Source organism: Rhinatrema bivittatum, chromosome 5 (assembly GCF_901001135.1).
Source record: "Rhinatrema bivittatum chromosome 5, aRhiBiv1.1, whole genome shotgun sequence".
Lineage (NCBI taxonomy): Eukaryota > Metazoa > Chordata > Amphibia > Gymnophiona > Rhinatrematidae > Rhinatrema > Rhinatrema bivittatum.
In genome coordinates, this window is record NC_042619.1 from 100,903,757 (window position 1) to 100,928,684 (window position 24,928).

Sequence of the window (24,928 nt, forward strand, 5' to 3'; positions counted from 1 at the left end):
CCATTCCATGATGGCTAAATAAGACCATTGTGGCAGCTTATGTTTGCAAAGAGCATCTGATCCCCGAGGGCTATGAGCCCATTCTACTAAAGTGCAGACAGTGTCCTGTGCCGAGTGTCTTGGTTTCCTCACAGGAGATCTGTCAGGAGGTGATCTGGTCTTCTCCACACACTTTCACAAGACATTTCAGACTTGGATATTTGGGCACCAGAAGCGGCTGGTTTTTTGAGAATGTGTGCTGCAAGCAGGTCTTTCAGGTTCCCGCCCAGTTTGGATTAGCTTGGGTACATCCCAAGCAACTAGACTGATCTGGAGTATAAACAGGAAAGGAAATTTGGTTCTTACCTGACAATTTTCATTTCTGGAATACCACAGATCAGTCCAGAGCTCTGCCTCTCTGGAAAGACCGCTTTGCTTTCCTTGTGTAGATAATAAGAAATTGTTTTAGGTTTGGTAGTATTCAATCTCGTTTATAGACAAAAGGGCTCCAGGTTGGGGGCTTGAGCTTTCCCCTGCTCGTGTTTGGGCGGGGAAGTTGTTTCTGGTTTAATCTCATCTTGGTTTGGGTACAGGGCATACTAAGGGACTGCAGGTAGCACGCTATCTTAAGTGGCACAGTGTCAGTAAAGCTTTTCTTCTGTCTCCATCTGCTGGTAGGGGAGAAAAACCCATGCATCTGGACTGATCTGTGGTATTCCAGGAACAAAAATTAGCAGGAAAGAATCAATTTTCCTATTTTGGGCCTAATAAGTTAAACCGTTCACGTTCTCTTTTATGAAAGAACTATTCAAAGGTAAGCTTCCAAAACAGTCCCACCCATATCATGGGACTACATTGTGTGTCAACTTAAAGGAACTTTTCCTAAGCTTTAGCACAATGGTTCCCAAATCTGTCCTGGGGGACCCCCAGCTAAGTGGATTTTCAGGATATCCATATTGAATATGCATGAGAAGTCTGCCTGCAGATCTGGAGACTGCACCTTGTGGTAGACCTCAGGAGACTATATTGATTCCTTGTCACTTCTATAAGGACCAACATGCATACATAAAATAGCACAGCACACTTAAGTTGTGTTACCAACTTGGCTGACCTTTATTTAAATTTCTTCTAAAATAGATACATATCATCACACATCCTGCACTAATAGTGCTATAATTTATAAAGGGAACAATTCCATTGTCTCTAAGAGTTGTCATATAGTTCCAAATTGTTACGGTTTAACTTCTGTTTTTTCCCCTCACTCTGGACTCCTGTATTGGGTAATTGGAGCCTTGGCTGTGGAACATAGACTGGCTTCAAGATTCACTACAACCTGGATTCCTCTTTTTGCCTCAATCTTAATCTTATTGGACTAATAGAAATAATGCCTCTCCTCTTAGGCCATTAACGTCTGGGCCTCATTGCCCCTGTGCTATCCTGCATTACCACCACCTGTTGGGAAACAATTTGAGTAAGTAAGCAGCTGGCTTACTTCCCTCTGGCCTTAAGCACTCTCTCCTTTCTCCAAAAGTCTGTATTCAGGGTCCTACCTTTTGGCAGTCTCTTAATCTTGGATATCCCAGACTGACTATGTTGCTCAAGGACTGAAAACTTCAAATCTGAGTTGTTCTGGCTGGAGTTCATTCTCCTCATTTTGGGCACAGACAGACCTGCTAGGTAATCAGTTGGTTCTAGGAGCCTCCATACCAGTCTCCGTTCTGGTGCTCCATCTCCACACCTCTAGACTTTCCCTAGATCTTTTTCTGTTTATCTAGTGTACACACTGGACTGAACCAGTAGGGGTCTCGCTGTAGGGATGTTCCTGGGACATACCACTACCTAACCAAGAATTAGATCTGTTTGGTTGACTGAACTGTGGTGGCATAATATTTCTGTTGACAGCACAGTTGAAGCATGCCTCTAGATGTGTGACAATTTTGCTTGACAAAGACAAATTGCTTTAACTTGTTCCAATAATTAGCTTACTGATGATTTGTACTATTTTTTACTCTATTTTCTGTGGCATTTATATTATTGTATTTTTGAGGGAAGGGGTTTCCATGTTCCTGGAATTGGCCACATTTTAAAACCTAAAACTATACAGTAATACTCAATTTGTATAAATACAAAGCAAGAGTCCCCGTAAGAAAAATGCTTATAGAGATTTTTCTATTGGGTCATCAGCAGAACATTCTTTTGAATACATTAGGAAAGGGACAAGCAATTCTGGTTTTCAAATGCCATACATAGTTCCGGTTTTCAGGATATCCATAGTGAATATGCTTATCCTTCTCATACAGCCAAGGGTGCATTTGAATGTATTTTTTTTGTAATAGCTATAGTTAAAAGAAGAGTATTAAGACGGCGCACGCTAACCAGACAGCAGATTCATGCTCTACAAGATGGGGCAGATCTGTATGAAGCAATTCAGAATGAATCTGATCCAGGCTCTCTTGAGGTAAAATATGGAACTTATCTTAATGAATTATGTCTAAATATCCTACAATCTTTATAAAAGATGCTTTTTAAAAATCATCTCCCCCCCCCCCCCCTCTAGATATTCTCTCTCCCTTCATCTAAGCATTTTCCTTCTGTGGCTCAGAAATAGGTCCTCCCCAGTGCTGTTGTAACAATTTTCTGCCCCCAGCGTTGGCCCTACTAGCAGCTATCACAGCTTCTTTTTGTTGGCAGTGGATTGCCGATAATAGCAGCTTCTCTCCCTGGCCCAGCTAGCAATAATCATCACAACTTTATCTCCCTGACCCAGTCAGTGGCAGCTGTAATGACTTTCTCTTCATGGCCCAGGCCCCCTCCACAACTCTTTTATCAGGCACCAGGCCTCAAATTTTAGGCAACCTGGTATCTGAGGTTATTGCAGCCCTAATTATGGTTACAAGTAAGCAAATATGAATTTTCAACTTAACAGTTGTATTAATAGGTGGGATTTATTGCCATGTCTTTTAACAAACCAGGTCTTTTATTTTCTATGACTATCAACAAAGTTCAACTATATGGCAAATTTTAACATTGTAGTCCAGCTATTTTAATAGTCCTTTTCATGGTTTCAAATATAAAACAGAAGACTTTGATTAATTGTGAGACATTCTTGTTTTTATGTAAATATGTTCCTTAAGAATGAATCAGAGAAATCAATTGTTTTCCTAGTCTGTAGACAGTTGGATTCAGAACCAGTGGGTTATGCTCCCCTGCCAGCAAATGGAGATGGAGTAAGCTGACATCAGAGTATATATACTCCTGCAGGGACCCCAGCCTGCCAGTATTCTCCGTCTCCAGCAGATGGTGGACGTGCATCTCCCTATGGGGATTGCTGTGAATTTTGAAGGAGAATTTTACATTGAGAAACAAATGCCCGGCTCTCCTGCGGTGATACCTAAAAGTCCCTCCCCCAGTTGAGAATTCCTGAGGTGATTTCCGTGGTCCCTCAGAGGCGTGTCTTGCTCCTGTAGCCAGTTCCCGGCATGGACGTAGCTGCTTGTACAGCTGAAAGGCAGCGGGTGCAGAAGGCCAATTTTGGCGGTTCAGCAGATGCTCTCTCCCCCTGCAGCCAGAAACCATCTCTGTACTCAGCCAGTAAGCACTGAGCTCCGGTAAGTTTAAAAAAGAAAAGAGAAGAATTTTACCAACAGAGACATTTAAGGTTTTTTTTAGGCCTGCCTTCAGTCACCGTGCTCAGTGTGCCATCCCGGCGTCATTCCCACTCCTGTTAGGGGAACTGAGCAGCCTGGCGGGTTGAGCGGCCAGGTAGGCTAGGCCCTGTAGTAGGCATTTTTCTGTGTGCTGCGTGGTAAGCTGCGGCGGCGTTTTTGCGCTTCACTGCCTTCTACAGGACATTGGTGTGTGCAGTACGTCTGGTCTGTGCACACAAGTGCGCCACACTAGCTGTGACTTTTGTGCATAACTTTCTTGAGCGTGGTGATACGTTCCAGTGAGGCAAACTAGAGTGCATGCGCCTTGCCTGTTCCTTCTTCTAAATTGTGCGCACAACCTTTTTAAGTGCGAGCTGTTTGAACGCACATTTATCGCTGCTCATGGCGCCGGTAAACAAGAAGCCTAAGCGCCTTTCTCTTTGTTTTGCCTGTCATATTAGGGCTTCTCAGCCTTACTTGTCTTCCAACATGTGTCAATGCTGTTCAGATGATCAGGGAGAGTTGTCTTCCTCAGATTTTGCTAAACCTGGATCCTCTCATTCTGATGATAGTCTGGTTACAGTTTCGGCTAAAAGTGCACTAGATCTTGGTACTCCCTTGACTGGCTTCTCCGCAGGAGATGGCAGTTCAGTTGGGTCCGCTCCAGTACCTTCTGGGCTTGGTCTAGATCTGGCTGCTTTTTTTGGGTGGAGTTTTTTCATAGTTTACAAGCCTTTGTTCAGGCTCTGTCCTCCACTTTACTTGCTCCGGTCAGGTCGGACCCTCAGTGGGTGGCCACTCCCTCTTCCAACCATACGGTTAAGTGCCATGGCACACCTCTGTTCACCACAGGTATCCCCGGTGGGGACCCAGATGGCATGGATGATAAGGCGGATCCTGATTCCTTGGAAGATGGTGCAATTCCTCCTGGTTTGAAGCCGTATCAAACCAAGTTTCAGTTCTTTCATAGAGATGAACTACCGATCCTGATTTCCCAGACATTGAAGATGCTGGGAGTGCTTGGGGCAGATTCCATGTCAGCCTAAGAAGAATCCCATTTTGCTCTCCTTGCATAAAGCCTCTTGATTTTTTCCTGTTATGGACGCCATTCAAGAATTGATTGATCTTCAATGGGACGCCCCAGAAGCAAGTTTCAAAGGGCCACGGGCATTGGAAGGCCTATACCCTCTGGATCCAGCTGTGCGTAAGTGTTTGCAATTTCCTAAAGTGGATGAGCTTGTCTGCGCCGTATCTAAACAGATGACTATCCCGTGGAGGGAGGAACGGCCTAGAAGGATGTGTATGATAGGTGGATTGAATCTATGCTTAATCAGGCCTTTGATACAGTGGCGTTGACCTTGCACATTGCTTCTTGTTGCGCTCTTGTGGTGTGTTCTTGTCTGCTTCTCTCTTCTCTGGATGATTCAGGGGTGAATTCCAGAGCAGTTATGTAAACCGCTGCCACCTTTTTGGCAGACGTGGGCTGTAATTTGGTCCATACCTGTGCCAGAGGAGTGGCTTCAGTAATGGTGGCCAGACGTCAGCTATGGTTGTGGAATTGGTTAGCTGACGCAGCCTTCAAGGCTAATCTTACAAAAATGCTGTGGAGCCTTTATTCTGAGGGAAAGCATCTGGAAACTTAGAGCTTGCCCAATTTGTGCACAACTCTCTTCCTTGAAAATGGAGCTGACTGAGATAAAAGCTCAATTAGCTTCAATTAAAGGTAGTACACCCACATTGCATTACTCAGATAATAATTCCCCAATATCACGGAAAAACCAGGAGTCAAGAAAAGGAGATCCATTAGGCTCAGGTAGAACCCACAGTCACCCATTCTTGACAGATGAGCAGCCAACAGGTATACCCCCCCCACTCAAACAAGTCATTAAAAAATTCTTTAAAATCCAGGAAGACAGTGGGCTCTGGTAGAATTAGACCTGTGATGAGGAGACACACAATGTACCAAATGCAAAAAGAACAAGCCTTCTCTATATTAAAAACTGAGGAAGTTCTTGAGAAAAACATTGCAGTATTACCAGAAAAGAGAGAAAAAACACAATGCATGCAGTATTTCAAGATCCATAACCAAAAGAAAAATCTAATTGAGATGGATAACTCTGTCAACAGTGGCACAACTACAAACAGAAAGAGTAAAGTGAATAACAAATCTCAACTAATATCTCATAAGGAGTCCAGGAAAAGCAATAACCTAAAAGAGAGTACCTGGAAGGCTATGACCACAAATGCTCATAGTTTGGGAAATAAAATCCCAGATCTGCAGGCCCTAATGGCTGAGGCAGAGTTGGACATTGTTGCTATCACAGAAACATGGTTCACAGAATCTCATGAATGGGATACAACAATACCAGGCTACAACTTGTTAAGGAAGGACAGAAAGGATAGAAAAGGGGGAGGTGTGGCTCTTTGTCAGAAACAACATCCAAGCATCTGAGCTACAAGGAAGTTGGGGTAAAAGCTCTATGGGTCGACCTAAAAAAAGATGACGCAGTGTCCATTTATATTGGAGTGGTTTACAGGCCTCCAAACCAAAAGGAAGAGCTGGACAGAGATCTGATTGAAGACATCCATAAGATAGGTAGGAAGGGAGAAGTGGTGATCGTGGGTGACTTTAATATGCCAGATGTAGACTGGAAAATCCCATCTGCAGAAACTAAAAATAGTAGAGCAATAATGGATGCCATGCAAGAATCTTTGTTCAAACAAATGGTGTTGGAACCCACGAGAGAAGGTGCTATACTCGACTTATTGCTCACTAATGCAGATAATGTCTCAGATGTCCAGGTGGGCGCCCACCTCAGCAGCAGTGATCATCAAACGGTATGGTTTAATATCACTAATAGAATAGGGAAAAGAACCACAAAGACCCGAGTTTTACAGTTCAAAAACACAGACTTTGAGGAAATGGGAAAGTACCTGGAGGAAGAACTTAAAGGATGGGAGAACGAGAGAGATGTGGATCAGCAGTGGACCAATCTAAAAGGAGCAATCACCAAGGCAACTGCTCTATATGTTAGAAACATAAAGAAAAGCAAAAGAAAATTGAAACCTATCTGGTTCTCAAAGGAGGTGGCTGACAAAATTAAAGCTAAAAGAACAGCTTTCAAGAAATATAAAGGATCCCAAAGGGAGGAGCACAAAGAAGAATATTTGAATCAACTGAGGGAGACGAAAAAAACAATCAAGTTGGCAAAAAATCAAGCGGAAGAGAGGATTGCCAAGGAGATAAAAAATGGTGACAAAACATTTTTCAGATACATCAGCGAAAAGAGAAAGGTCCAAAGTGGTATAGTGAAATTGAAAGGTGGTAATGATCAAGATCAATGTGTGGAGACAGACAAAGAAATGGCAGAAATATTAAACGAATACTTCAGCTCTGTGTTCACTAAAGAAGACCCTGGAGAAGGACCATCTCTACACAACAAAAAACTGGAGGAAAGTGGAATAGATGAAAATCCTTTTACAGTAGAAAATGTGTGGGAAGAGCTAAAGAACCTGAAAGTGGACAAAGCCATGGGGCCTGATGGGATTCATCCAAGGATATTGAGGGAGCTCAGAGATGTTCTGGCGGGTCCGCTGTGTGACCTGTTCAATAGATCCCTAGAAACGGGAGTGGTGCCGAGAGATTGGAGAAGAGCGGTGGTGGTCCCGCTTCACAAGAGTGGGAACAGGGAGGAGGCTGGCAACTACAGACCGGTTAGCCTCACTTCGGTGGTGGGAAAAGTAATGGAGTCTCTGCTGAAAGAGAGAATAGTGAACTATCTACAGTCCGGAGAATTGATGGACCAGAGGCAACATGGATTCACCAGGGGAAGATCCTGTCAGACAAATCTGATCGACTTTTTTGACTGGGTAACCAAGGAATTGGATCAAGGAAGAGCGCTCGATGTCATATACTTGGATTTCAGCAAAGCTTTTGATACGGTTCCGCACAGGAGACTGGTGAATAAAACGAGAAGCTTAGGAGTGAGTGCCGAGGTGGTGACCTGGATTGCAAATTGGTTGACGGACAGAAGACAATGTGTGATGGTAAATGGAACCTTCTCTGAAGAGAGAGCGGTTTTAAGTGGTGTACCGCAAGGATCGGTGTTGGGACCGGTCCTGTTCAATATCTTTGTGAGTGACATTGCGGACGGGATAGAAGGTAAGGTTTGTCTTTTTGCGGATGACACTAAGATCTGCAACAGAGTGGACACGCCGGAAGGAGTGGAGAGAATGAGACGGGATCTAAGGAAACTGGAAGAGTGGTCGAAGATATGGCAGCTGAGATTCAATGCCAAGAAGTGCAAAGTCATGCATATGGGGAGTGGAAATCCGAATGAACTGTATTCGATGGGGGGGGAAAGGCTGATGTGCACGGAGCAGGAGAGGGACCTTGGGGTGATAGTGTCAAATGATATGAAGTCTGCGAAACAATGCGACAAGGCGATAGCAAAAGCCAGAAGAATGCTGGGCTGCATAGAGAGAGGAATATCGAGTAAGAAAAGGGAAGTGATTATTCCCTTGTACAAGTCCTTGGTGAGGCCTCACCTGGAGTACTGTGTTCAGTTCTGGAGACCGTATCTACAAAAAGACAAAGACAAGATGGAAGCGGTACAGAGAAGGGCGACCAGGAAGGTGGAGGATCTTCATCGGATGACGTACGAGGAGAGATTGAAGAATCTAAATATGTACACCCTGGAGGAAAGGAGGAGCAGAGGTGATATGATACAGACTTTCAGATACTTGAAAGGTTTTAATGATCCAAAGGCAACGACAAACCTTTACCATAAGAAAAAAATCAGCAGAACCAGGGGTCACGATTTGAAGCTCCAGGGAGGAAGATTCAGAACCAATGTCAGGAAGTATTTCTTCACGGAGAGGGTGGTGGATGCCTGGAATGCCCTACCGGAGGAAGTGCTGAAGACCAGAACTGTGAAGGACTTCAAAGGGGCGTGGGATAAACACTGTGGATCCATAAAGTCAAGAGGCCGCCAATGAAGAGTAGGTGACTCGCCAGAATGATGGCTACTGCCTGGAGACAATACCCTTATTCAATAAACATACACATGGTTACTGTGACTCCAACATCACTCTAAGCTTCAACAGCAAGAGGAAATGTGGAAAAAAGGATTTGCACTCACAAAGACGGGAGTAGCTGGCTTGTCACGGCGGTTACTACCCCAAACCAAATAACCAAATTACTACCTCCACCTTCCTCTATTCCTGATGCATTTCAACTAGCTTGATCACTCCATTCTTATACTTCACTTTCAATGCATCTCCAGCATAGTTCTCTGCTTCAACGGCAGGGGAGAAGAAAAACTGTTACTTCACACATCCAGCAGAGCTCTCTGCTTCAACGGCAGGTGAGAAGAAAAAAGGATTCACACTCACAAAGCGGGGAGTAGCTGGCTTGTTACGGCGGTTACTACCCCAAACCAAATGTGCCTGATACTTCACGTTCGATGCATATCCAGCATAGCTCCCTGCTTCAACGGCAGGGGAGAAGATAAACAACCAATAAGGGCTGTATAACATAATCTGGGTAAAAACAAATGGGCATGGGTGTAGCTTGCTTATTGCGGCGGTTACTGCCCCTACTACCTCTAACTAATCAAGCTAGATATTTCACTTGGATGCAGCTCCATCACCGCTCTCTGCATTAATGGTGGGGGTGCAAGGGAAATAGAACCAAGAGCTAAGAGAAACAGATAAGTATGAGAGAAAAAAATGTGTGAAGCTTGCTGGGCAGACTGGATGGGCCATTTGGTCTTCTTCTGCCGTCATTTCTATGTTTCTATGATGCAGTCCGAAGAACTCCCACGCACACACATCAGTTTACTCGAATGGTGTGTGTGTGTGTATATATTTTATTTTACTTTACCTCTATTAGATTGCAACCACAGAGGACCAGACTTAAGTGTTAATTTATCATATAGCCGATATACTTAAAGTAGACATGACTTATCACAACCACTAAGTAATATTTAATATGAAACTATGTTACAGTATTTGATGGCACCTGTTTAGTGAATATAATTCAACACATTTAAGTTTGAAATTATGTGCCTTATTGTGAACCGTTGTGACGGCAACTAGCTTAACGACGGTATAGAAAAGGTTCTAAATAAATAAATAATAAATAAATAAATAAAATAAAGGGTCACTTTTCTTTGGGAGCGCGTTGGAAAAGCTGGCCAGTAAGTGGGGTGAATCTCCAGTTCCCCAGATACCGGAGGATAAGAAGCAATTGCAGTGCCCCTTTTCTGAGGGGTCGTCTCGGGGATTCCCAGTATTATCGTCCCTACAGAAACTCGAACTTTCAGGGGACTCGGCCTTTTGGTAGGTCTCAGTCCTTTCGTCCCAGACAGCCTGTCTTATCAATGTTTTACACTTAACTTGATAATGCTTATGTTTTAACCTATTTTTTTTAGATGGATCCTTCTTCCAATTTTTAAAGGATTTTTTTTTGGCTAAAATAGCCTATTTCACCTCACCTTTTAACCATGACGGTAATCGTTTTGTCTTCTTTCCACCTTTCTTAATGTGTGGAATACATATGGACTGTGCCTCTAGGATTGTATTTTCAACAGGCTTGGACATTGTTTAAAAATACAATCATAGAGGCGCAGTCCATATGTATTCCACACATTAAGAAAGGTGGAAAGAAGGCAAAACGATTACCGTCATGGTTAAAAGGTGAGGTGAAAGAGGTTATTTTAGCCAAAAAAACATCCTTTAAAAATTGGAAGAAGGATCCATCTGAAGAAAATAGGTTAAAACATAAGCATTATCAAGTTAAGTGTAAAACATTGATAAGACAGGCGAAGAGAGAATTTGAAATGAAGTTGGCCATAGAGGCAAAAACTCATAATAAAAACTTTTTAAAATATATCCGAAGCAAGAAACCTGTGAGGGAGTCGGTTGGACCATTAGACGACCGAGGGGTTAAAGGGGCTGTTAGGGAAGAAAAGCCCATTGCAGAAAGACTAAATGAATTCTTTGCTTCCGTGTTTACTAATGAGGATGTTGGGGAGATACCAGTTCCGGAGATGGTTTTCAGGGGTGATGAGTAAGAACATAAGAACATAAGAAAATGCCATACTGGGTCAGACCAAGGGTCCATCAAGCCCAGCATCCTGTTTCCAACAGTGGCCAATCCAGGCCATAAGAACCTGGCAAGTACCCAAAAACTAAGTCTATTCCATGTAACCATTGCTAATGGCAGTGGCTATTCTCTAAGTGAACCTAATAGCAGGTAATGGACTTCTCCTCCAAGAACTTATCCAATCCTTTTTTAAACACAGCTATACTACCTGCACGAACCACATTCTCTGGCAACAAATTCCAGAGTTTAATTGTGCGTTGAGTAAAAAAGAACTTTCTCCGATTAGTTTTAAATGTGCCCCATGCTAACTTCATGGAGTGTCCCCTAGTCCTTCTACTATCTGAAAGAGTAAATAACCGATTCACATCTACCCGTTCTAGACCTCTCATGATTTTAAACACCTCTATCATATCCCCCCTCAGTCGTCTCTTCTCCAAGCTGAAAAGTCCTAATCTCTTTAGTCTTTCCTCATAGGGGAGTTGTTCCATTCCCCTTATCATTTTGGTAGCCCTTCTCTGTACCTTCTCCATCGCAATTATATCTTTTTTGAGATGCGGCGACCAGAATTGTACACAGTATTCAAGGTGCGGTCTCACCATGGAGCGATACAGAGGCATTATGACATTTTCCGTTTTATTCATCATTCCTTTTCTAATAATTCCCAACATTCTGTTTGCTTTTTTGACTGCCGCAGCACACTGAACCGACGATTTCAATGTGTTATCCACTATGACACCTAGATCTCTTTCTTGGGTTGTAGCACCTAATATGGAACCCAACATCGTGTAATTATAGCATGGGTTATTTTTCCCTATATGCATCACCTTGCACTTTTCCACATTAAATTTCATCTGCCATTTGGATGCCCAATTTTCCAGTCTCACAAGGTCTTCCTGCAATTTATCACAATCTGCTTGTGATTTAACTACTCTGCACAATTTTGTGTCATCTGCAAATTTGATTATCTCACTCGTCGTATTTCTTTCCAGATCATTTATAAATATATTGAACAGTAAGGGTCCCAATACAGATCCCTGAGGCACTCCACTGTCCACTCCCTTCCACTGAGAAAATTGCCCATTTAATCCTACCCTCTGTTTCCTGTCTTTTAGCCAGTTTGCAATCCACGAAAGGACATCGCCACCTATCCCATGACTTTTTACTTTTCCTAGAAGCCTCTCATGAGGAACTTTGTCAAACGCCTTCTGAAAATCCAAGTATACTATATCTACCGGTTCACCTTTATCCACATGTTTATTAACTCCTTCAAAAAAGTGAAGCAGATTTGTGAGGCAAGACTTGCCCTGGGTAAAGCCATGCTGACTTTGTTCCATTAAACCATGTTTTTCTATATGTTCTGTGATTTTGATGTTTAGAACACTTTCCACTATTTTTCCTGGCACTGAAGTCAGGCTAACCGGTCTGTAGTTTCCCGGATCGCCCCTGGAGCCCTTTTTAAATATTGGGGTTACATTTGCTATCCTCCAGTCTTCAGGTACAATGGATGATTTTAATGATAAGTTACAAATTTTTACTAATAGGTCTGAAATTTCATTTTTTAGTTCCTTCAGAACTCTGGGGTGTATACCATCCGGTCCAGGTGATTTACTACTCTTCAGTTTGTCAATCAGGCCTACCACATCTTCTAGGTTCACCGTGATTTGATTCAGTCCATCTGAATCATTACCCATGAAAACCTTCTCCATTACGGGTACCTCCCCAACATCCTCTTCAGTAAACACCGAAGCAAAGAAATCATTTAATCTTTCCGCGATGGCCTTATCTTCTCTAAGTGCCCCTTTAACCCCTCGATCATCTAACGGTCCAACTGACTCCCTCACAGGCTTTCTGCTTCGGATATATTTAAAAAAGTTTTTACTGTGAGTTTTTGCCTCTACAGCCAACTTCTTTTCAAATTCTCTCTTAGCCTGTCTTATCAATGTCTTACATTTAACTTGCCAATGTTTATGCTTTATCCTATTTTCTTCTGTTGGATCCTTCTTCCAATTTTTGAATGAAGATCTTTTGGCTAAAATAGCTTCTTTCACCTCCCCTTTTAACCATGCCGGTAATCGTTTTGCCTTCTTTCCACCTTTCTTAATGTGTGGAATACATCTGGACTGTGCTTCTAGAATGGTATTTTTTAACAATGACCACGCCTCTTGGACATTTTTTACTTTTGTAGCTGCTCCTTTCAGTTTTTTTCTAACAATTTTTCTCATTTTATCAAAGTTTCCCTTTTGAAAGTTTAGCACGAGAGCCTTGGATTTGCACACTGTTCCTTTTCCAGTCATTAAATCAAATCTGATCATATTATGATCACTATTGCCAAGCGGCCCCACCACCGTTACCTCTCTCACCAAGTCCTGTGCTCCACTGAGAATTAGATCTAAAATTGCTCCCTCTCTCGTCGGTTCCTGAACCATTTGCTCCATAAAGCTATCATTTATTCCATCCAGGAACGTTATCTCTCTAGCGTGACCCGATGATACATTTACCCAGTCTATATTGGGGTAATTGAAGTCTCCCATTATTACTGCACTACCAATTTGGTTGGCTTCCCTAATTTCTCTTAGCATTTCACTGTCCATCTCACCATCTTGACCAGGTGGACGGTAGTATACCCCTATCACTGTAGTCTTCCCTGATACACAAGGGATTTCTAACCATAAAGATTCAATTTTGTATTTAGTCTCATGCAGGATGTTTATCCTGTTGGACTCTATGCCATCCCGGACATAAAGCGCCACACCTCCTCCCGACTGCTCCTCTCTGTCATTGCGATATAATTTGTACCCCGGTATAGCACTGTCCCATTGGTTATCCTCTTTCCACCATGTCTCTGAGATGCCAATTAAGTCTATGTCATCATTTACTGCTATACATTCTAATTCTCCCATCTTACTTCTTAGACTTCTGGCATTAGCATACAAACATTTCAAAGTTTGTTTTTTGATTGTATTTTTATTCTGCTTTTTAATTGATAGGGATAAGTTAGAATTTTTTAGCTCAGGTGAGTTTTTAGTTACAGGCATTTGGACTACTTTTCTAATTATTGGAACCTCACTGTCGGGATGCCCTAATTCTAGTGCATCATTAGTATCCTTTAAAGATACATCTCTCCGAACCATGCGCTGCTGAGCGACTGTCGGCTTTCCCCTTTGTTCTAGTTTAAAAGCTGCTCTATCTCCTTTTTAAGGGTTAGCGCCAGCAGTCTGGTTCCATCCTGGTTAAGGTGGAGCCCATCCCTTCGGAAGAGACTCCCCCTTCCCCAAAAGGTTCCCCAGTTCCTAACAAAACTGAATCCCTCTTCCTTGCACCATCGTCTCATCCACGCATTGAGACTCCGGAGCTCTGCCTGCCTCTGGTGACCTGCGCGTGGAACAGGGAGCATTTCAGAGAATGCTACCCTGGAGGTTCTGGATTTAATCTTTCTACCTAAGAGCCTAAATTTGGCTTCCAGAACCTCCCTCCCACATTTTCCTATGTCGTTGGTGCCCACGTGTACCACGACAGCCGAACTGAACGAAATCACTATGAACCTGGAAGATGTAGTAGGCCAGATCGACAAACTAAAGAGTAGCAAATCACTTGGACTGGATGGTATGCAACCTAGGGTACTGAAGGAACTATAAAATGAAATTTCTGATCTATTAGTTAAAATTTGTAACCTATCATTAAAATCATCCTTTGTACCTGAAGACTGGAGGGTGGCCAATGTAACCCCAATATTTAAAAAAGGTTCCAGGGGCGATCCGAGCAACTATAGACCAGTGAGCCTGACTTCAGTGCCGGGAAAAATTGTGGAAACTATTTTCAAGATCAAAATCGTAGCGCATATAGAAAGACATGGTTTAATGGAACACAGTCAACATGGATTTACCCAAGGGAAGTCTTGCCTAACAAATCTGCTTCATTTTTTTGAAGGGTTTAATATTTATTTATTTAAGCAACTTTATATACCGACTTTCAAATACATGTCAAGCCGGTTTACAATTGTCGAATTTGCAGTAGCAAATTCAAAATAACAATATTTCATATATAAACTTATCTAGATTTACATTCTTTCAATAATTTCATAAAATTATGTTTAAAATTAAAACAATAAAACAGTTTTAACAACTAATATATTTAAAATAATTCTAAAATTAATAAGCCCATGAGCCCATGAGCCTCTATTACCTAAAAAGAAGTTACCCCCAACTCCCAAATCCCTATTCCTCAAACCAACTTAATGGTTGAGCCTCACTTCATCCACTCACATAACCTGAAAAGTCAGTTAACTTAATTAAATGCCTGCTGAAATAGCCAGGTCTTTATCTGTTTCTTAAAACTACCAAGGTTATCCTCTAGGCGAATCTCAACTGGAAGAGAGTTCCATAACTTAGGACCAGCCAGGGATAGAGACCTCTCTCTGACTGATCCCAAGCGCACCAATTTAGGGGATGGAATGGTTAGTAAAGCTTGGCCCATTGATCTCAAGTTACGAACTGGTACATGTACACGTAAAGGGGCATTCAGCCATTCAGAATTAGAACCATAGATGGCTTTATGGATAAGTGTAAGACACTTATACTGAACACGATACTGTACCGGGAGCCAATGAAGCTTCATCAACACAGGCGAGATGTGATCGCATCTATTTGAATTGGCCACCAATCGAGCCGCAGCATTCTGCAATAATTGCAGTGGGCGAATAGTAGATAGGGGAACTCCAAGGAACAATGCATTGCAGTAGTCTATCTTCGGTAATATCAGCGCCTGCAATACGATTCTAAAATCTAAAAACATGTGGATAAAGGTGAACCGGTAAACGTAGTGTATTTGGATTTTCAGAAGGCTTTTGCCAAAGTCCCTCATGAGAGGCTTCTAAGAAAACTAAAAAGTCATGGGATAGGAGGCAATGTCCTTTCGTGGGTTACAAACTGGGTAAAAGACGGGAAACAGAGTAGGATTAAATGGTCAATTTTCTCAGTGGAAAAGGGTAAACAGCCTCAGGGATCTGTACTTGGACCGGTGCTTTTCTATATATATATATATATATATATATATATATATATATATATAAATGATCTGGAAAGGAATATGACAAGTGAGGTAACCAAATTTGCTGATGATACAAAATTATTCAGAGTAGTTAAATCACAAGCGGACTGTGGTACATTACAGGAGGACCTTGCAAGACTGGAAGATTGGGCATACAAATGGCAGATGAAATTTAATGTGGACAAGTGCAAGGTGTTGCATATAAGGAAAAATAACCCTTGCTGTTGTTACACGATGTTAGGTTCCATATTAGTTCTACCACCCAGGAAAAAGATCTAGGCATCATAGTGGATAATACTTTAAAATCATTGGCTCAGTGTGCTGTAGCAATCAAAAAAGCAAACAGAATGTTAGAAATTATTAGGAAGGGAATGGTTAATAAAACAATAAATGTCATAATGCCTCTATATTGCTCCATGGTGAGACCGCACCTTGAATACTGTGTACAGTTCTGGTTGCCACATCTCAAAAAAGATATTGTTGCGATGGAGAAGGTATAGAGAAGGGCAACCAAAATGATAAAGGGGATGGAACAGCTCCCCTATGAGGAAAGGCTGAAGAAGTTGGGGCTGTTGAGCTTGGAGAAGAGACAGCTGAGAGGGGATATGATAGAGGTCTTTAAGATCATGAGAGGTCTTGAATGAGTAGATGTGACTCGGTTATTTACACTTTCGAATAATAGAAGGACTAGGGGTCATTCCATGAAGTTAGCAAGTAGCACATTTAAGACTAATTGGAGAACATTCTTTTTCACTCAACTCACAATAAAGCTCTGGAATTTGTTGCCAGAGGATGTGGTTAGTGCAGTTAGTGTAGCTGGGTTCAAAAAAGGTTTGGATAAATTCTTGGAGGAGAAGTCCATTAATGGCTATTAATCAAGTTTACTTAGGGAATAGCCACTGCTATTAATTGCATCAGTAGCATGGGATCTTCTTAGTGTTTGGGTAATTGCCAGGTTCTTGTAGCCTGGTTTGGCCTCTGTTGGAAACAGGATGCTGAGCTTGATGGACCCTTGGTCTGACCCAGCATGGCAATTTCTTATGGACTGTCCCAAGCTTCCCAATGAAGATTTGCCAATCCACCTTTGGGAGAAGGAGATAGGGGAACGCCTATCTCTCTTTTATCAGAGGTGGGTCCAGTTCACATCAGATCAATGGGTCTTGGAAGTGATACGGTACGGCTACACGCTGGAATTTCGCAGCATTTCTCAGGACATGTTCATGTCACCTTGACATCTCTGCAGAAGAAGCAGGCAATGGAGTTTATGCATCTGAGGCTCCTCCGGCTGAGGGCTGTGGTTCCCGTGCCTACTTCTCAGGAAACTATGGGGCGCTATTCCATTTATTTTATTGTGCCTAAGAAGGAAGGTTCTTTTTGTCCCAATCTGGACCTCGAATGTCAACCGTCCTCTTCGGGTGACTGATTTTTATATGAAAACATTACAATCTGTGATAATGGCCATGCAGTTGAGGGAGTTTCTGACCTTCCTGGATCTGTCTGAGGCTTACCTTCATATTCCCATCCATTTGGAGCACCAACGTTTTTTATGCTTTGCGGTGCTGTGTCGCCATTATCAGATTTGGGCACTGCCCTTTGGTCTGGCCACCGCCTCCAGAACACTTGCCAAGGTTATGGTGGTCTTGGCAGCAGCATTGAGAAAAGATGGGATCCTGGAACACCCATACTTGGACGACTGACTGATTTGGGCCAAGTCATTGGTAGAGAGCAATCTGGTGACCAACAAGGTTATTTCCTTGCTGCAGGAGCTCAGTTGGGTGGTGAACCTGGCCAAAAGCAGTCTCTAGCCTTCTCAGTCATTGGAGTATCTGGGAGTTCACTTTGACACAAAGCTGGGCAAGGGTTTTTTTTACCAGACCCACGGATCCAAAAGTTGATATCTCAGGTGCGTCAGATGGTGAACACTATCCACCTGTCGATATTGAGCTATCTACAGGTGTTCGGTTTGTTGGCGGCACCCCTGGAAGTGGTGCTGTGGGCGATGGCGCACAGTGCTCAATGCTGACTCGTTGGAACCGCAGTCTCAGGACTTTTCGGTTTGGCTCCACTTGCTGATGGAAATCTGCTCACTCTTCTAGTGGTGGTTGCAGGAGGCTCATCTGAGAAAGGGAGTTTCCTTATCCTCCCCGAACTGGTTGGTGCTCCCGACAGATGTGAGTCTCCAGGTTTGGGGAGCTCACTGTCGGGAACTGACGGCCCAGGGACGTTGGAGGGCCAAAGAGGCTCTCTGGAACATCAATTGCTTGGAAGCCCAGATGGTCAGGTTGGCGTGCTTGCAGTTCAGCCACAGACCACTGGGTCAAGCGGTCCAGGTGATGTCGGACAACGAAATGATGGTGGCCTACATCAATCGCCAGGGAGGAACCAAGAGCCAACAAGTATCATAGGAAATAGTCCAACTTATGGAATGGGCAGAAGGATATCTTCAGATTATCTCCGCCTCTCTCTTTGCAGGAAAAAACAACGTACCAGCAGACTTTCTCAGCAGGGAGAGCCTAGACCCCAGAGAATGGGTGTTGTCCACTGAGGCATTTCAGCTGATAGTGGATTGCTGGGGCCTTCCGTCCCTAGACCTGCTGGCGACTTCTCACAATGAGAAGGTTCCTCCATTCTTCAGCCGCAGGAGAGATCCATGGTCCCTGAGCATCAATGCTGTCGTACAGGTCTGGCTAGAAGATGAGTTGCTTTATGCCTTTCCTCCGTGGTCTTTGCTGGGCAGTGTCATTCGCAAAATTGAAATCCACAGGGAGCTAGTACTCCTGGTGACTCCAGATTGGCCCAGGCATCCGTGGTATGCAAATTGTGGAGAATCCTGATAGAGGAACCCTGTCATCTTCTGCCACATATGAATCTGTTGCTTCAAGGGACAGTTCTTCACAAGGATCTGGCTCGGTTCTGTCTTACGGTTTGGCCCTTGAGAGGACTCACTTGTTGAAGTGTTGATATTCTTCTGCAGTTATTGCTACCTTACTCCGCGCACAGAAGTTCTCTACTTCTCTGGCACATACACGGGTTTGGAGAGTTTTTGAGGCCTGGTGCGAGGAGCACAGTGTTCTTCCTTGTTCGGTTAAGATCCAGCTTATTCCAGATTTTTTGCAGGATGGGTTGAATAAAGGACTGGCGCTTAATTCCTTGAAGGTTCAGGTTGCGGCTCTTACATGTTTCAGAGGCACGGTAATGGTGTCTCCCCATCGTCCCATCCTGATGTGGCCCATTTCTTGAAGGGAATGAAACACCTTTGGCCTCCCTTGCGATTGCCAGTTCCTTTGTGGAATCTTAACCTGGTGCTGGATTTTTTTAGTGGGCCCTATGTTTTGACCCCTACGTAGCCTTTCCTTGCGGTTATTGACCCTGAAGACAGTGTTCCTGGTGGCTATGTGTTCTGTGTGTCGCATTTCCGAGTTGTAGGCCTTGTCTTGCGGGGAGCCATTCCTTTGGATGATTCCAGGGGCATTGCAGTTGTGTACTGTTCCATTCTTCTTGCCAATGGTGTTCTCTGAGTTTAATTTGATTCAGTCCATTTCTTTGCCGTCCCTGGATAAGGTTAGGGATGTGGAGTAGTATCGCCTCCTGCATTCATTGGATGTCAAGAGACTTGTCATGTGGTATCTGGAGGTTTCTGAACCTTTCTAAAAGTCCTTCATGGTGGAAGGAAGCGGGGCAAACCAGCTTCGCAGGCGACGATAGCTCTCTGGATTAAGGAGGTGGTCACAGCTGCATATGTGGATGCTGAAAAGCCATTGCCTACTCAGGTTAGGGATCATTCCACTAGAGCTCAGGCTGTGTCATGGGCGGAGGTTAGGTTGTTGTCCCCAATCGACATTTGCCAAGCTGCGACGTGGTCCTCCTTACTCAACTTTTATAGGTTTTATCATCTGGATGTGCAGGCCCAGGAGGACGCAGCCTTTGCACGTGCAGTGTTGACTGGACCAAGGGCAGCCTCCCGCCCTGTTCGGGAGTAGCTTTGATACATCCCACTGATCCTGAGTCCATCTATCTACACACTAGGAAATGGAGAAATTACTTACCTGATGATTTTGTTTTCCTTAGTGTAAACAGATGGACTCAGCTTCCTGCCCTCAGCTGCCAAAGGATTGTATCAATAGTCGTCCTGTGGAGATACGGATCCCAAGGGATTACTGGTAAGTGCTCGGCCGGACCCTAACTTGGGGTACCTATGTTCTTGACTTCAGTGTTTATTGTTGGTTGAGTACAGTTATGGTTGACTATTTTTAATCAAGTTTTTTGCTAGTCTGTCCACAGTTGCTTTTGAAGAGAATACTGGCAGGGTGGGGTCACTGCAGGAGTATATATACTGTGATGCCATCTTATTCCGTTTCCATCTGCTGTGGTCCTGAGTCCATCTGTCTACACTAAGGAAAACGAATTATCAGGTTAAGTTATTTCTCAATTTTCTATAATTATAATTGCTTATAATTCAGAAGTCTAATGAAAATCCACTATTGCTTTAAGATTTGTATGGCTTTTTCAAAATCTAAGCTAAAACAGTTATGAATAAAGTGTTTTTTGGTTTTTTTTAATCCTTTGGTTACAGACCTGTTTAAGTGAAAGCCAGTTGAGAGCCCTGAATAATCACAGGCAGATGTTAAGTGATAAGAAACAAGCCCAAATCCAGGCAGAGTTCAGGAAGGCTATAGAGTCTGATGAAGAAGGGCAAAATGGCTATTCCAAAAGGAATGTGACTCCAGTATGGAAACTGCGAGTTGTGGATTACAGGAAGCGAGAAAAAGATAAAGGTAAGCATGAAAAATCTAAGTAGTCTAGAGCGTTGCTTTCTATATTTTGTCTAATAAGTTTAGCAATCTACTAGCAGATATGCTGAACAGAGAAAAATGTAACAGTGTACATATTTAGATAACATTTGTCTTGTGTACATTAAATTTGGTCAGTGTAATTTTAGCTTCAGGCTTTATCCTTTACAAATTCATTTAAATTTGCTTTTTTCCAGCACAGTATATTATAACAGCATAAGTAGTTTAAAAACTAACAGTTTTTAGGGCAAAGTACTGTTTAAAGCAGAGAATTTAGTTATAGAAAGTAAACCACAAAGCTTTAAAGGTAGATTTTAAAACTGGCGCATGGTTTCTGGCGCGTGCACATGGACACGCCGATTTTATAACATGTGCACGCATGTTATAAAATCCACTACCTGCACGCGGTGCTAACACGCTTGCATGCGGCGATGAGATAGGGCCTTCCCCAGTTCCCTCCCAATCCACTCCAATAAAGGAGTAGACTGGGAGGGAACTTCCTTAACCACCTACCTACCCTGCTTCCCCTTTCCCCTCTCCACCCTGACCCCTAAAACACCTCTAGCTAGCTTTTTTTTTGTTTATTTTTATACTTACCTGCTCTCCTCGACAGTAGTAAGTTGCGCAGGCTGGCCGGCTGCCAGTGCGCACTTCAGCGGGACAGCGCCTAATGACGTTGGCCCGCCCCTTTTGAATCGAGCCAGTCTTTGGCACATACCAGGAGATATGTGCGTGGCCGGGGCCTTTTAAAAATCCCCGCAGAGCGCACATGGCCCAGCCACATGCGCATCGCCAGGTTTTTATGTGCGCCAGCGTTTTAAAATTTAGCAGTTAATATTTCCATTTACCTTGCTTAGTAGGCTGAACTTGAAGTGACATGTTGCAAGTGAATCTTAGCTATTGCTTTTTTATGCAAATTAAAAATGAAGTTTTAATTTTGGTTTCTTATTCTGATTTGCTTTAGTTAACTAAAAGCACATTAATATTCATTGGTGAAACAGTTCCTTTAATTGTATATGTATACCTCTACTCTTTTTGCAGCATTTCTGTTGAGTATCTGGCGCCCATTACTAGATGTGTGTTCCTTATTAAAGGAAGGAGGTCGATTTAGAATGTACCATCTAGCAACATCTCAGGTCAAGGGCAAATCAGACACAGCTGATGTACAATTAACAGCTACAAAGAAAACTCAGTATCAACAGCTACAGGTGAAAAATTCTGACTAGAATTTTATGAGAGCTCTAGGAGTCTTATGCATTAAAGTGTGCACAAACATTCTCACCTTGCTTGATCGATTTAGCAGGTGGACAAACCTGTGCTAAATAAACTGAGGCTATGCTAAAGTTGAGCATGTGATTGAATTAAGCAAACAGGTAAAATCCTCTGTCTCATATCTTTATCACAAATCAGTGACAAGGAGCACAGCAAAACTCAGATTTATAGAAATCTGACAGGGGCTTCTATTATGGTCCCAGGAAGTGGACCAAGACCACTTTTAAAAGTCACTACAGACATCAGCTGGATTTTTAACCACTGACCTAGGGTAAAATAATCTGTAACATTCCCATGAGCGATTCTAATTAACTCTTATCCTTCTATGTACAAAAGCATGATTAATTTAGCACATCCTGGTTACAGTGTTCAATTTATCCCCACTTCAGGGAGCGGCGTTAAGGCTAATGCACAGCGAGGTTAGCTTAGTGTATTGGATGCCAAAGACCAATTTAGCCCCAATGCTAAATTTAGAAAGTTGTCTTCACTGTTTAAATTTAGCACAGTTTGGTACATAGGCCTCTGCAAGTTTCTGTGACAAATGTTTATATGTTTTTTTCTTCAGCCTGCACCAGAAGTCTTGGCACAGATTTACAGTCCAAGACAAGTCCTGCAATTTAGCAACTTCAGGGATCCTTCTTTCCAACCACCCTGTGCTGAGGTAGATGTGATTGGGTTTGTGGTATCCATCACTAGGAAACCAGGTATTTCCTTGTGTATTTTAATTTTTGTTTTTAAAAGCATTAAATCACAAACTGAGATGTCACATCTGCAGTAGTCAGCTGCAATCACTCAAGTAAGAGAGGTTTCAACAGTCTTTTAGCAAATGGAGTTCCAGTCTTCTTTATTCTGACTTAAACCTCCACCCTTGATGTTATCAATAGCATCCCTCCCTATTGGTTACTTAACATAGCCTTCGTGGGGTCTGGCATGAAATTCAAAGGATCTGTAAAAGAAAATACAATAGATATGCTAGCGTTATAATACATATCTATTGCACTGATATAATAAATCACAGTTCAGAGAAAGAGACAATTATAGTTAGAATTCAAACCACACAAATTGAGTGTTCGCAGGCAAGATATCTATTACTGTTCTCACTGCAACAGTCTTTGGTAAATATCTACCCCTCACCAGTGAAGGGTCAGGTTTTCAATTGCACAAAAGCATAGATCTCGAAGAACATCTTGAAACTCCAGGCAGCGATGCGTTAAGATATGTTAAGAGTGTTGAAACCTTTCTTGAATAGTCATGGCTGACTCCTGCTGATCTGACAGTGTTCACCTATGCTGATTGGAGGTTCAGATTTTTAATTGCCTTTAAAAATATACAAAAAAATATTTACCTCTTTTGGATTGATCATTTCTTCATTGCAATAAATGATTGATACAATTGTGTCTTTAGGCTCATTTTATAGTCAAATCTTGAATGTTTGATAGCCTTCTTCTAGATATGTTTCGGATTTACCCTTCAGTAAAGTCTTTTGGATATTTGAGATGTTTTTGGTCATCTAGTGTTTATGGTATGTAGATAGATTTTTTAGATTGATCTTACTGTTCTCAATTTTTGAAACTTACTGTAATGGGTGCCAAAGCCAGATTTAGCATGGACAGCTGCAGTTTTCAGCCCTGCTAGCCACATAATGTGAGGAGGAGAGACTGGAAGCTTTAGTCTTTGTGAGCCATATTGGGATGAGGATACTAATGACTGCAGTCTTCAGGCCACTTTGGGAGAGTGATGATTCTGGCAGCTGTATGTGCATGCATCTACTTGCGCTTAGACATGTTACTTTTGGTTGAGAGGAAAGTTACATGTGTATTTATTTATTTTTATTTATTTATCAAATTTTTCTATACCGGTGTATGGGCCAAACCTTCACATCGGTTTACAATCTTGTCAAAGTACATAAAAACAATTCCAAAAAATAAAACAGGTGTATCCAACATTAATCAATAATCTAAAATTCCGTACAAAATAAAATCCCTAATCTGCCAATGACCTAGTGACCCCCAGCCAGTTGGGTCTTCAGGATATCCACAATGAATATGCATGAGATAAATTTGCATATATGGGGAGACCCCCGGACATGCAAATTTTTCTCATGTGTATTCATTGTGCATATCCTGAAGATCAAACTGGCTGTGGGGTCACCAGGACTGGTTTCAGAAGATCTGGCAGGATGGTAGTCCTCACACATGGGTGACATCATCAGGACATCACCTGATTGTCTTTCCCTGTGTGTACCCGGATCAGTCCAGACACCTGGGTTTTGCCTCCCCTCCAGCAGATGGAGACAGAAGGTTTTTTTTCAAACAACCCTGGCATATATACCAAGGTGCCACTCACAGTCACTCAGTCTTACTCTGTCTCCATCAGATGGTGGAGGTGGATTGTCTTCAGAGAAATCAGAGTTGCTTACCTGTAACAAGTGTTATCTGAGGACAGCAGGATATTAGTCCTCACGAAACCCACCCTCCTCCCCTGGGAGTTGGTTTCTCCATGCATTAGCTATATTATGGACTGAGGGACTCTGCCTAGGGGGCAGGGTGATGACTACAGCTGCACATGCTCAGTAGGCATGTTTGAAAGTTCTAAATTCTTTGAGATCAAAGTTCCGTGCTGGACTCCATGTCACCCATGTGTAAGGAGTAACATCCTGCGGTCCTCTGAGAACACCTATAACAGGTATGCGTTCCAGGATTTATTTACTCTGAAATGCTTATGTGGGTCTCTGATTTACAAATCCTCATAAACTGGGAGCTGCTTTAGTTGCTGCTTGATCCTTTGAGGATCCCTATAAAAGTAATGGCTATTAGCAAAGCCTTCAGAGGATTGTTAGAGGAATACACCTTCTGTTATGTCTGGAAATACTTCTTTCCCGAGTGTGGGAGCTACATATGTTCCTCACCAGAACCACAGCATATCTGCTATAATCAGTTTCCTCTTTGCACATGCCATCTGCATGGCTTCTATCTCTGTGAGGACCATAGGCAGCATGATCTGGTCTAACTATGTGCCCATCTGGGTTATTTATGTGTAGAAGGTTTTCCCCTCTCTGAATAAGTATGTCTTTGGTCGTCATTTCA

The 24,928-nt window shown here is 42.7% G+C and overlaps 1 protein-coding gene across 1 annotated transcript in view; it reads left to right on the forward strand.

Moving 5' to 3' along the window:
• BRCA2 (BRCA2 DNA repair associated) overlaps positions 1 to 24,928 on the forward strand; it is a 217,973-nt gene that overhangs the window by 166,381 nt on the left and 26,664 nt on the right. Inside the window, 4 exon segments of the mRNA XM_029603169.1 lie at positions 2,316 to 2,437; positions 20,354 to 20,555; positions 21,612 to 21,778; positions 22,408 to 22,546. Coding sequence (XP_029459029.1) covers positions 2,316 to 2,437; positions 20,354 to 20,555; positions 21,612 to 21,778; positions 22,408 to 22,546 — 630 coding nt within the window.